This window comes from Ambystoma mexicanum, chromosome 5q (genome assembly GCF_040938575.1).
Source record: "Ambystoma mexicanum isolate Mex_15411 chromosome 5q, UKY_AmexF1_1, whole genome shotgun sequence".
Lineage (NCBI taxonomy): Eukaryota > Metazoa > Chordata > Amphibia > Caudata > Ambystomatidae > Ambystoma > Ambystoma mexicanum.
Window position 1 is genome coordinate 1,268,931,882 of NC_090933.1, and position 14,057 is coordinate 1,268,945,938.

Sequence of the window (14,057 nt, forward strand, 5' to 3'; positions counted from 1 at the left end):
TTAGGAAAGTTTAGCCAGGGTGTCCCAGGCTAACCCAGTTTCGAAAGCCGGGGGCTAAATCTACCCCGTACAGTCGGTAGCAAGGGAAGCCAGGCGGGACACGGTACCTTAAGTGGGAAGGATCCTCCAGCGGTGGCAGTTGTTCCTGGCAGTGGGTGCAAGCCGCGTCGTCGTCCAGGGGAAGAGAAGATCTCGACTTGGAGGAAAGATGAAGGTTGTTGCACTACCAGGGAAGAAACCAGCCGCAGAGTTTTCTGGTTAAAGGTGGTACCTTTGTTCGCGGTCGTGGTAAAACGTGGTATCCGGGTTGCCTGGGTGCTTGGCACAGGCAAGGCGGCCACGAGGTACGTCGGGAAGGCGAAAAGACGGTGAAACTGGTTATCCCACCAGTCAAAGGAAGAAGATCTCCTCTGTCGTTGGGAAAAGTGGTGAGACGGTCCAGCAGGACTCCACCGGTGGTGGTGTCGTGGCAGGTCGGCTCAGCTTCTCCCTCGTCGGATTCTTAGGTCCTGTGGCGACTTCTGAAGTTCCAGTCCCCAAAGCCCTGCTTTTATGCAGAAAACCCCCATTCACTCAGCCTAGCTGTCACTCAAACATGCTAAGTGGTGAGCCGGCCGGCTCACCACTTGGACCAATCAGGACGGAGTGCGACTTGAGTTGCCTAGGCAACTCGGTCCAGGGTGCCTAAATCCCTCTCCACCCCTCCTAAGTACCCCAGACAGAGGGCACCACTTTGGAGGGCTTCTGTGGAGAAGCCCGCCAAAAAGTGGAACAAAGGGCTCGACTTGGGTTGGAGTCACAGAAGAGAACACAAACGCCATTTTAGAATCAAGTTTTGGAGAATTAATATTAATAAAATAAACCGGCGGTATGTTCGAGGCTACCGTAAATAATTAAATAAAGATAGTAGCCTAAAACAATGGGAAATCCCATAGGAAAATATTCGCGGTAGAATATAAAAAGTAGTATCCACAGCCACCAGCCAAAACTCGATCAGGGGGGACGGAGACGTGCCCCCTCGACTAACAAACCCCGGGGCAATTGAATTGCCCCAGCCAGTACGTCCACAATTTGATGGTTTGTACTGGCTCTGTTCAGAATTTAAGACTAGTAAAGTCAATGGTGACTTTACATGCTCTGGGAGACAGTAGTCAGTCCCAGGGTATGGAGTCTATAATGGGGGGTCACTATGATACCCCTGTGTTACTGCACTGAGGGTGCTGTGTAACACACATCACAAAAACACATGAAGCCCTATGGAGTAAAAGACCCCATAGCCCATTAAACACATCTAGATTCAAAGAAACACACTCAAATCATGCCCAAGAGTGAGGGTAAAAGAGTCTCACTCTTGGCAGGAGAAAAAAATAAACCCCAAAGATCCAGCAAAGCTGCTGGGGGACTCACTAGGTTAGGAAATTCAGCCTAAACAGAGAATTCTTCCTAACAGAATCTCCCAATATGAATTAAGTTAGCTAACATGTAGGATCAGGTTTTGGACGGTGGACACTTTTCAGTTTGTACTTCCTGACGATTACCTTTAGTTATTTATATAGGCTGGGAAATCCATCTAGCACTAGGGAAAGGTAGGAATCATTATTATTATTATTATTTGAATAAACCAAATTCACAATGTCCACCAAGTGTTCACCGCCTTCTTCCAACCCACCACAGTACTCTCATTAAACAAAAAGTTAAAAACGAGTTTATCAAGCCTCCTAATACAATTACAGGTGAAGTAAAACCTGAGACACATGTTGATAAAAACAGAAAGGCAACGAAATGAACATCTTAGAGCAAATCAGAGCATGACCTTTTCATGTTTAAGTTTTCAACCATTATGATATGATATGATATGATAAGGCATTTGTAACGCGCCTATACACAAGTGTTTCAAGGCGCGATGAGGCAGGGAGGGGGGAACAAGGGGAGACAGACAACGATCCTACTAGGCCAGGTGTCATTCAGATCGCACAAGTGCAAGGGTAAGGGGGATGGGAAAAGTGCAAGGGGGAAAGGGAGAGGGGAAAGTGCAGTACAGGGTTAGTAATGAACAAGATAAATAATAAGGGCCAGCTGGTGGCAAGTGCAAGATAAGTGCAGACAAGTGCTGGGAAGGAGGGCTGTAGGGATACAGAGACAGTCCCGCAGTGCAGGGGTTGCCAGGAAGGCAGTGCAGGGGAGAGTGGCTGGGCCAAGGACCGAGATTCGTGAGTGGCCCAGTTGCTGATTCAGTACAGTTTCAGTGATTTAGCAGGGGAGAGGGAGAGAGATAGCAGAAGCAAAGAGGAAGGTTTTGAGGTGCTTCCGGAACCGGAGTTGGTTCTCCTCAAGTTTCAGGGGGGCAGGAAGGCTGTTCCAGAGGGAGGCCCCTGCTGCGGAGAGAGATCTCCCCCCAACTCGTTGTACAGGCCTTGTGGACAATGCAGAGGGTTTTTAACTTAATCCTCGCAGCCACAGGGAGCCAGTGTAGAGATTTCAGTCCTGGAGAGATACGGTCCCTGGGCTTGAGGCCAAGGACAAGTCTCGCAGTCCTGTTCTGGATGAGTTGCAGGGGGCGGAGAGTGGAGGCAGGCAGATTAAGATAGAGGCTGTTACAGTAGTGCAGCTTCGAGAGAACCAGGGCTCTGGAGACAGTGAGCTTCTGGGGGAAGGAGAGGAAAGGAAGAAATACCTCTGAGGAGGTGCAGCTGGTAGTGTGACTTCTTAGAGACATCAGAAATGTGAGGAGAGAAGGTGAGTGTGGAGGCGAAGATAACCCTGAGGTTTTTTGCCTTGCAGGCAGGAGCAGGAAGAGGGCCAAGAGAGGCCGGCCAGAGAGCTGCAGGGAAGGAGGGAGTGGGTGTGCCGATGAGTAGAATCTCGGTCTTACTGGCATTGAGGCAGAGGTCGTTGGCGGCACACCATTCCTGGATAGCAGAAAGACAGTCAGAGATGAGAGAAGGAGAGGAGGTGGCTGAATGGAGCCTGAAAATGAGCTGGGTATCATCCGCATAGCACTGAAAGTTGGGGCAGAGAGCAGCGATGCGGTGGGCGAGAAGTGCCAGATACTGGTTGAACAGCCAGTTACAATTACTTCATTAAAGGAAACTCAATTAAGTACCCAGAGGCTGGAAGATTCCACACTATCAATGGGTGGCAACAATTATGTGTTATTAAATGCGTGACTGATTTCACTGCAATTGCAAAGCGAGGACAGGTAGTCATTATATAACAGATGCAGAGGCACAAGAAAGAGGTGACATATTGAACTTCCTCTTACAGGAAGCAAGGGAAATCCACTGAAATGCCTTTAATCGGGCACTGTGTGGGCAATGTTTCAATAGGATGTATACTTGTCTGAAATAGACACACACATAAATATTACTGCCCGAGTTAAGACATTATTGGGGGCTGGGATCATTATCAGTTGGGCCATAATCGTAGAAATAAGCAGTATTTGGAATGGAGCTTATTTTCATTTACATCCTGATTACAGTGTAAGCGGGAACAGCAGAAGACAGACAGATCAGGAGACGACAGACAGACCAACCTGTGCTAATGAAGGTAACTTATTTCAAGAGCAGATTGAACAGATTTCAAATTCCAAAGAAACTGGAGTTTTGTGGGGCTAACGATAGAAAAAATGGGAGCAGATTCCAAATTCATGAGGCAAAAACTGTAAAGGTAGGATTGGAGGGGCCAAGAGAAGGCAGTAAAAAAGTTGTTATATATCTCTATAAATGACATGCAAGCAAAATGCATAATAATTGTACTCCTTATTGGGTGAAAGCAATAATATACAAATGGCCTCATGTCGGTAAATTATGGGAAACAATTCACTGGTATGGTATCATTTCTATGAATTTGGGGATTTGTGAATTACAGTCAGACAGGGCATTCACTGCACATAGTCACATGTGAACACCCTGATAAAACATTGGTGAGGCCCATGTGTACGCAAAGATAATTCTTGCGGAACAGGGCATCCATAATCATAGGTTGTAACTAAATCATATACATTTAATCAATTGCGATAAAAGTGAATTTTGCAACTCAGAATCTCAGTGATAAAAGTAATGACTTTCTGGTGTGAATGCTTCCTTTAACAACTCATTGCTCTAGATACGGTATGATGGCCCCCAAAGAGTGCTGCTCAATAATTTACAAGACTTTCAGCTGGAACTCAATCTTGCGAAACAGACTGTGTTTACTTTGTCACAAATGCCCTTTAACATGATATGATATGTCATGCAGACATTGACAGGCATGACTGGTCCATTCCTTCACAGTGCAGTAATTTGATCTTGTGATGAAGATGTTCTGTTTACCTGTATGTAAGTCATGTATGCCTGCACCACGTCCAACCCATAGACGTCAATTAGCTCATTCACAAGCTGGATTCCCTTCTGATTGGCTGCTACTTGGGCCCGCAGATCAGACAGGTTGTCATGGAGATTGCGGGTTCCACTACTTCCTGGGATGCGGCCGGGGGACATCAAGGCATCGGTCACAGCTAGAAAACAACATAGAAAGTAAACAGAGTGGTTGAGAATAATGTATATGTGGTAGGATGGAAAGCACAAGATTAGCAGTGACAGATGTACCTGACACCACAACAGTTATGCGGGGTAGAAGTGTGTAAAGAGGTTTTGATATTTAGACTTTTAATGATATCTAAATATACAGCTGTACTATTGTCATGCTCAACACCAGGGTCCTGCGATTCTGAAGAATGCACCCAGAGTTCATAGCGATCATGTGGTAGAATAATGAAGACACTCCGATTTCTTCTGCATAAGAAAATGAAAACCATATTGAGGAGTCCTTGATATGGGCTTAATGCCACTGAGGGCTGGACCATTGCTTCTTTCAGAAGGAGGAGGAGGAAGATTGCGCCCTGGAGGAATATTTGGGGAGACAAAGGAAGTGGAGCACTAGACTCCTCAGGTTGTTTCTAAAAGTGCGACCATTACCTCTATGAAAGGAAATTACCCCTTAAATTACCTATAATTTGGTCTTTACCTATACTCTATGTACAGAACCATGAGAAGAAGAGTTACCCTTTATTTACCTTTCTAAGAGCAGCTCTAGAAACATTAGGCATATATACAAACACCATTTTGAAAAAATAAACTAAAGCTATTTGAAGCTTACCTATTTGCCTAGCCTTCTGTTGATTTTGTGATTGAGTGTTAGACTTGGGTTCATACGAACCTGGCCCAGAGGTTCAACCCAGGCCAGTTTGTTCAATGAAGAGGACTCCATGAAAGATTGCTAAGATCTCAGACAGTGCTCACTTACCTACTTGTGTCACCTCAGAGCTATATAGCACTAATGATCATACCAGGAAAGGGGCCCTTGTGAAGACTGACTTAAGGAGTTCCATTTCACGTAGGACCAATGGCAGGCTAGTCCCATAGTCAGGTTTTGCTTATTTAGATCTAGGGGCAAAGCTAATAGACACAGATAATATAGCAAATGTCCAAATCCTGCTAATGAACTCTGGCAATACCACTGACCAGGTGGAGGTGGGTCAGTATATCACTCAGATGATATCTCAGAGGAGGAAACCCTGAGGTGTTGGAGGCATCATGACAGGACCCCAGAGAACGCGGGTAGCAAGATTTTGGTTCCACGTCTCGTCAGGAACAACCAACCATGAGGACTAGTGCAGCAACTGAATCTCAAGAGGGGATTTCATCCGAATTTACTGCAGAGCAAAGAAATGACCTGAACCTATGCAGTGCCTTCCAAAGAGTGAAGAAAAAGGAAGAGAACTGAGATGGCAAGGTGTCAGGGTTCCGTTCAGTTCTTCCTCATCATGTCTTGAACCTGGTAACACAAGAGGAAACATTCCCGTGCCTCCAGCAAATCTGCCTGTATTCCTAAGAACTTGGGACTCGAACTTCAATTACAAAACCCTCAGAAAACACGTTCATCCAGAAGGACGCGTTCCTTCAGAGAACGCTATGGGTTGCCGTGGAAACAATGGCTTCCATTGCATACGGTATGCCTTCAATATTATGGCAGCACGTTGTGCGTGCAGTCAGCTGTTCGTAATATAAACCCCACCCACTATGCACGGCGCTGCTTCTGAATTTGTTCTGAAAGCTTCTACGCATTGTTGTTACCTTGATTCCTGGTTTTTGATTCCCTGGTCTGTATTTCAACTTCCCTTGCTTCATCTCCTGATTCTGCTCTAACTTGTTTGCCTGCTGCCAACTCGGAACGCTTACTGGACTGCACCCGCTTAAGCACGCTACACTTAGCCTGCCTGTTGCTGACTCGGAACGCTTACTGGACTGCACTCGCTTAAGCCTGCTACGCTTCTCCTACCTGTTGCCAACTCGGAACGCTTACTGGACTGCACCCGCTTAACCCCGCTACAATTCGCCTACCTGCTGCCAACTCGGAACACTTACTGGACTGCACTCGCTTAAGCCCGCTACACTTCGCCTGCCTGCTGCTGACTCGGAACGCTTATTGGACTGCAAACGTTTACTGGATCGTCACAAATCTGGTATATTCAACTGTTCATCACATCTTCACTTCTTCTCCTGCCTGAAGACTTCAAAGAACTCTGTGGTCATTAGCATAATGGCACAAGGATCAAAAAACTTTGTTTAGGCGTCCTTGTGCTGGCGGGAATAGTCAAACAAGACTTTTGTACTCCCAGAATTACTTTGCTGCAATCTTCCTTCAGATACACCCCAAGGCACATAACATCCTTCTATCGGTAAACAAACTACTGTTTGAGTCTTTTGCTCTTCCATACCTTGTTTACCCTCAGTAATTGCTACTTAATAGTAATATCTCTCATTCTTTACTTGTGAGTAACAACTACTATTCACGTCTAAGTTCCATCATTGCTTTGAACTGTACATTAATCCTTGGTTTTTCTTTTTGCAGCCCGCTGTGTGGGTACAAGGGTGTACCAAATATTTTCGGCCAATACTCGCCTCAATCTGTCCTTTTGTACTCTTGAGGGGTATATTGTCAGAAAGACTCAATTGCTTCACGACGTGTCAAGCCACCACCTCTGATTTTAGCCCTTGGGCCTAAGACAAGGTCCTTTATTTGTGGAAAGACGTGGCTTACTTCACAGAGTGGACTCAAATGCAGAGAAAATCAGATACCAGCTGCTGGTACCACAAGCCTTTCAGTCCACAGTTATGGAGATTCCCCAGAAACACCTGCTCTTTCAAAAACAATTGAATCAAGAGGTGACTGTGATTAACTTATTCCCTACGTGTTTACTGAAAAAAAGTCTCCCAAGCTCCCATCTGCATTTCACCCTTCTGATGGTTCCAGGCGAGTGCCAGAGATGTCCTGGGCATTCTCCTGGTGAGTTGAGAAATATAAATGAACACCGCCTCATTTTTGCTGAGGACTCAGTAACAAAAGACATCTGTAAAAAGTCTAGTGAGAAACCATCTAGGTGAAGAACAGGAGACGTGGTAAACAGACTTGACCAAAAATGCTAAACTGAAGCCATTTAAAGTATGAGTCCAAGTCATGCTACCACTGATAATGAACTGTTGGCATGGTCCATCTACATTAATTGAGCAAATGAGTTGTTTAAGCTACAGAGTTAAAAACTGGACCAGCTGAAGAAGGAGACAATCTACTATATTAATTTGTACAAAGTGTGGCAAGACAACTGCAATCACACCATGATGACTCACACCCAAAGTTACAACCGAGCAAATCCTGTTGTGGCGTGAAAGATGGTTGGCGATCCCACCAGAATTGCTAGACCAAGCAAAGGAAGGGCTATAGGATTTCACTGTATATTTATTTCCAAGACTGATTTTCTGACCAAACTGGCAGAGAAAAAGAATGTTAACTGCTGTGAACGTGGTATGTCAGAGGGTCAATAGACTCCCTGAGGCCAGATAGAAGCCATCAAAGTGGAAATCACAAAGATGCTGAACTTAAGGTTCAATGAGTAATTCTATCGTGAGTGGACCCTCCCCTATCCTCCGAGTACCCAAGCCAGGTCAAACCTGGCTATTTTTATTGATTTCCAGAAGGTGAATGTATTATCTGAATGTGATGCCCCATGTCTCAAATAGATAAGTTGACGAAGAAGCTGGACACTTGAACCCTCATTTCTAACCTACTGCGGCAAGTACGTTTAGTCTTGGAGGACAATGAAAAAATGGCATTCTCCACTCTGAATTAACCAGCAGGTGGCTAGGGTTTAGGATTGGGGAGGTGCTATAAGGGGTTATTCCCCAGGCTCCCAATCCCATGCATAGTACTCTATGAAAGGGCACAAGTGAAATCACCTACACCCTTGTGTTAGCCCCTAGGAATGCCACTGTAACCCAGAAAACACTTCAAACCTTCCTATCCTTCACTCACCATGAACACCCATTTCCAATGCTTCTCCCTTATAAGAAATATCACATATATTCATGCTTTCATCAGCACTTAAATGCCCCCTAACTGCCAGCTCCTTTTGAATAAATTCAACCTTCCTCTTCAGGCTGATCTCTCCCCCACTCCCAGGTCACTCTCCAGTCCCTAGTAAATCACTACCCCGTCTCCCTGGACCTAGCCCCCATGTCTATTGCTGTTTTCTGTCCCTGGTTGATGTCCTTCAACATCTGGCTACTCATTTTTCAATGTAAGGCACCTGATCACATGTTTGCTAACCTTACTGTATGCATGTTCTGTAAGCATTGTCTTTGCCAACCAATAAATATAATGAGAACATTAGCAGAATTAATGATTTCTTTGGATATAACTTTTAATCCTATAACTTCCTGCTCACACATAAAAATGTATCTCATTTAGAACCCTTTTAATCACAGCAACAAGAACAGTAATGCCAAAACAGCTGTGAACAAATTACCTCTGGAGTTTGTTCCTATAGGCTTTAGGTCTGTACCAGAAGTAAACATGCTGTCCTCACATACTGAACAGTAGATGAAAGTGGACAAGGTTGACAAGAAGCCGAAACAGGCACGAGAGGTCTCATTCGAGAATTGACAGTGACACCACAGATCACATTTTAACCGATCCATGTGTCTTCCATAAAATGCCAAACCAACAGGTGCCATCAATAAATAGGCTAGAAGGTAGAGTTAAAACTCAATACAGCTAGCACGTACTCCACACCCCCACTCCCTCATCCCATCTCTCTCTCTCTCTGCACTTGCACGTTCTGGATGCTCACAAGGCCTAGTAGGTCCCCCTCTATCTTTCATTGTTATATTTGATTTTCTTTCCCATGTTCCCTCTCTGTTGCCCTGTGTGCTCTTTGAAACGCAATTTACTTGATGTATAAGCTCCCTTACAAAGGCACAATAAATAAAATAAATAAATAAAAGAGACTTCAACAATCAAAACCTAATCTGCATCGAGACTGCCAAACCTACCTTCTTCCTGGAACACACCGTCCTTGACCAGCTTAAAGGAGATGAAGACTGCCCCCTCTTCTTGCAGAGATTTGGAGTGCGGGGGCATCGATCCAGGTGTGATGCCTCCAATATCTGCATGGTGTCCACGGCTTGCCACAAAAAACACTGGTCTTGGAACCTCTTTACGAAACACCTGTGACACCCCAGAAAGAAGAAGACAGCACTAGAGCTCACCCCATGTAAACATCATAGTCAGTTCACACCAATTAAAAGAGATGTGTGTGTATAGGTAAAACATTTATTTAGTAATAACATAAGACTAATGTATATTTTGTATTGAGACCAGAGGCCTAGCTGGAACATTCGCATTGACGATTCTTAGGAGATGCTGTTATGCTGAATTAAGTATGTTGCTACAGCTATAAATTCCCAGTGGGTACGTTTAACAACATGGATAAAAAATGTATATTTAAGGATAAAAAAGAGTGCAGCTATTAGGTCATAAAGGATCAAAAAAACGTTAGTTTTACAAAACATAAGATGAAACAAATAGTATTTAGTTTGTCATTCACAGCAGCAATATATGGGTTTGAACATGTATCAAAATGTCACACATTTAGGTGGTACAGAAACAGATCCAAGTGAAACAATATCACCTCAAATTAAACACAAAATCCATGTACTCAATCATAAATGACATCAGTAAACAGGTAGACATTCACAACATACATTGTACTGAAAGAAAATAAACATCAATGATCACATTAATGTTACACTTTTTTCTATGGTCTTTGTTTTTTAGAGTTGAATGGGTAGGATCTGTATTTAATTATTTCTGTCCATTTTGAACTGACATGTTTTGACTGAAATTAAACAGGTACTTGTTTTGCCTCTACCAGGCTGTCAGGGATATAGGACTGTCGTTCTGTCCAGTTTTGGATCCAATCAATGAACAACCCAAACATGTTCCACTTAAAAGCTGCAATAGAAAGGACATGCTACATTTACGTTGGTTCTTCTATTTATTCTAAAAAAACATTTTGGTGAACCCCAAATTATAGACTTTACCTGAGATCCCTGCAGTGCTTCTTGATAGGTGATGTCAGAAGTGGGATAATACGATTAGACTAGGGGTCACCTGATACAGAAATAATAAAAGGTCAGATTCTGGAAAAAGGGGTAGATACTGTATTAGCTTTAGTTTTTTTCTGTAAGCATCTTTCCCTTTCTCCCCACTTATCATATTGGCTCAGAGGATTAGACTTCCAAGGTGCCAATTTTTATCTAAGGAATACTGGAGTGTTATACCCTAGCCCGCAAGCATATCCCATTCCTTCATGTGGTTTTCTTGGATCCTCAAAATCTGTACACCTGTTGGCTTTGTACACAGCGATAGGGACAAAGATTCAACTACTAGCATTAGTAGGTAGATCCAGTTAAGATGTAAATCCCCAGGGGGATCATCCACGGCTTCAAAAGAAAAGGTGAATCGTTCAAGAAGCAGACAAGGCAGAAGATCCCCCACAAGAAGTCTCCAGGAGACCAGAGGATGGAACAGGCAGACCCCTCTTCATCCTCAACTGGGGGTCCAGCAGAACCGACCCACCACCCACACTGGAACCCATTTTAGATAAACTGGTGATGAGACAAGTGGGAGTTCTCTAGCAATTAAACCGAACAAACCAAAACCAATATCCACCTGTCTCATTGCTAGCCAGAGAGGACCCAAATGCCTTCTTTAAGAACTTTGAATGGATAGTGGAGGCAGATCGAGAGGATAAGACCTGCTTGGCCAAATATGTAGCACCCTTTATGATAGGCGAACTTCAGGCAGGCAATCAGATCCTGAATGATAATGGACAGAGCCAATATTAATTCTGGGGATACTGAATCCTGCAACGTTTTTGGCATGATCAAGAATACCACAGACTGCAGTTGAGAGAAATGAGATTCTTAACCGAGGTGGTGGTGGCAGGAAGAGCAGAAGGTGAGCAAGACCTGAGGAGGAAGTGGAAACAGGGCAAGCCAAGAGTTGATGAGGATCCTGGAGAAGGCTCCCAATGGACACTCACACGTCAAGTCAACAAATTGTACGAGAGTGGGGGAGGAGGTAAGATCTTGCAGTCAAATGCTGAGGCGGTGTTTGAGGAGCAAGGGCAAACCAGTGCCTGTAAGCGAAGGTGGAGGAGTTCCCCTCAAGCATGTTGAGGCCGCAAGAAGGTGATCTGGGGCATGGGTGTGTGAGAAAGGCAGGGTGCTCAGAGGTAGACACAGACACAAGGATACAAGTTTCGAAAACCTTTATTTATAAAAATGGGTTTGAAGAATGTCTAACTGGTCCTATTTCTAAATGGGAGTAGTCTCGACCATGAAAATAAAGAAGAAAGAACAGTCCAAAAGTCTGTCTGTCAAAAGTAAAGGATCTGTCTGGGTCAAACCTATGCTTGCCCTCATGTTTTAACTAAACAATCTGTAGGGTAATGGATAAAGTATATAAATGTCTCAAAAGAATATCAGGGGTTTCTTCTCAACTCCCTTCCCCAAGCTTAAGTCACTCGAGATTGCCAAAATTTAATTTTGTTCCAAACAGTTTACAAAAAGTCAGTACAATAGTTTTCTTTTCCAGCACAGTTCATGTACTTCTCTCAGGCTTCCCTCACCTGATTCAATGCTTTCTAGCACACACAGTTCTACTTTAACAATGTTCCTGGGTGGATCTTTCCGGCTTTCCTCACCAGAGCTTAGACCCTCCTTACTCCTTACTTTCAACTCTTTAGTATTTCACATTACAATATTTCATCATCTTCATACATGGGGTTCCCTTCCCCAATCTTCCTGCTTTCCTCATGTGGTTTATGTCGAAGACTTTCAAAATGGCACAGCTTTACTCATTCCCATACTTGACCAGTCTGACACTATTGCATTCCGGTTGTAGTATTTTGTATACTCTGTGACTCTTTCCTCAAACGTGCCTTCTAGCACCACGACAACTTCTACTTTCTTGTCCTCAAGCATGCCTTCTAGCACCCCAACAAGTTCCACTTTCTTGTCAATTCATTTAATCACTCAGTTCTGTTTCATCCGATCCCCGATCCTCATCAGGATATTGCTTCACTAATATACTCTTCCGTAGCCTTTCCCGTCGGCTTTCACTAAAAACATGTCCTTTATTTTGATGAGACACTACACACATTGCCTTATTTTTCATTTGATGGTTGAAACTTGCTCCCATCTTAGATTTAGGTTTAGACTAGGCGTTTCTCCAACCTGCATACAGTTTAATAAACACCCTTGAACTGTGATCACTTGTGTTTATCTTTACTGTTGCCACGATGAGTTCCTTACAAATGGTGTCAGAGTGAGATATGGCTCAAGTGAAATAATTCGGGGACCCTACCACAATGGAGACCCGAGTTCTAGGAAAGACAAACCTGAGGACCCTAATCAGCCTCACAGGAACTCCACCTTTAGACTTGGGGTTATCTTCCACCCTTTAAAACCCCAAGCCATTTTCCCCGACCGGAAATCAATAGAGGGAAATGAGTATCACCTTTGGTGTCCCCAACACCATCTGGCACCAGGGAGAGATAAAATCATGGTCTCTCTAGACTTACAGATGGGTTACTCTACCACCTCAGCCATCTATGTGGTACCTCACAGGAAAATGGGTGTGGAGATATTTTGCATTCTATCTTGTGGAGATGAGATGAAATTCGTTATCCTTAATTTCTCTCATCCTCCTAGAGAATCTAATTGAGGGGAAATACTAGGGACCCTTATATACAGAGGCGTTGCTGGGGGGGTAAGGGGGCTATAGCCCCAGGTCTTTTGGTTGTAGCCCCGGATAGAATCTCAGGGTCTACAACCAAAAGTCTAGCTAGCCCTGAGTCCCGACAATCCCGACATTAATGTAACCCCAGATCTTTTCAAAACCTAACAACACCCCTGCTTGAATATGAACATCTGTGGGAAGCTACCTCTAAAACAAAACCAAAAACCCCAGGTGAGTTTGATAAGCCTCTGATAGAGCATCCCTTCCTCCTACCTGAAGTCCCAGATCCCGTAACATCGGAGTTGGAAACCCTAATGGACCACCCCCTTCCTTGGCAGCGGAAGTACAAAAATCCATTAACAGAGAATCTACTTGCGAATTCATTCCGGGGGAGAAGAAAAGATGTACAAGGTGCATCGAATCCCCACATATTTAGGATAGGGGAAGAGGGAAAATTGGTAGAGGTAGAAAATGAAACATCCAAGGAACCCGAGCTGAGGAAAATACCCAAAGAGAACCAAATATATGAGATCCTGGGGAAAATACCATCTCCTGAAACATCAGGAAAGGATCTTAAAACCCCTTCTACAGAGAATAACATCCCGGAACCCCATCCTTACCATTCAGAGGGGGAAATATAGGACGAACAAATAAGAAGAGGTAAGAAATTCAAATGGGAGGATGCAAGAAGGGCAAAAACTAGAAAACCATAACACCTTGGAATTTCTTTTACCCCCCTGAATAAGAACAAAAGAGGGTCAACATCTACTGTATCTCTAGATGAGTCGGAAACCTCTCATTCGGAACAGTGCCTATTCTGTGGAGAGAACTAATGGAAGCTCAAGAAAGGGAACAAAAGATAAAGAGAGAAAGAGAGGTGAAAGAACTCTTGGACCCATCTTCTGGGAAAACCCTGATTGACCAGGAAGGGGTTA

At 44.0% G+C, this 14,057-nt stretch overlaps 1 protein-coding gene across 4 annotated transcripts in view; it reads right to left on the bottom strand.

Annotated features, from left to right (window-relative positions):
- OPLAH (5-oxoprolinase, ATP-hydrolysing) overlaps positions 1–14,057 on the bottom strand; it is a 664,980-nt gene that overhangs the window by 152,847 nt on the left and 498,076 nt on the right. For all 4 annotated transcript variants that reach the window (XM_069621803.1, XM_069621805.1, XM_069621802.1 and 1 more), the window contains 2 exons: positions 9,369–9,543; positions 4,311–4,495 (listed from right to left, as the gene is read on the bottom strand). In XM_069621803.1, coding sequence (XP_069477904.1) covers positions 4,311–4,495; positions 9,369–9,543 — 360 coding nt within the window. The remainder of the gene's footprint in view (positions 1–4,310; positions 4,496–9,368; positions 9,544–14,057) is intronic.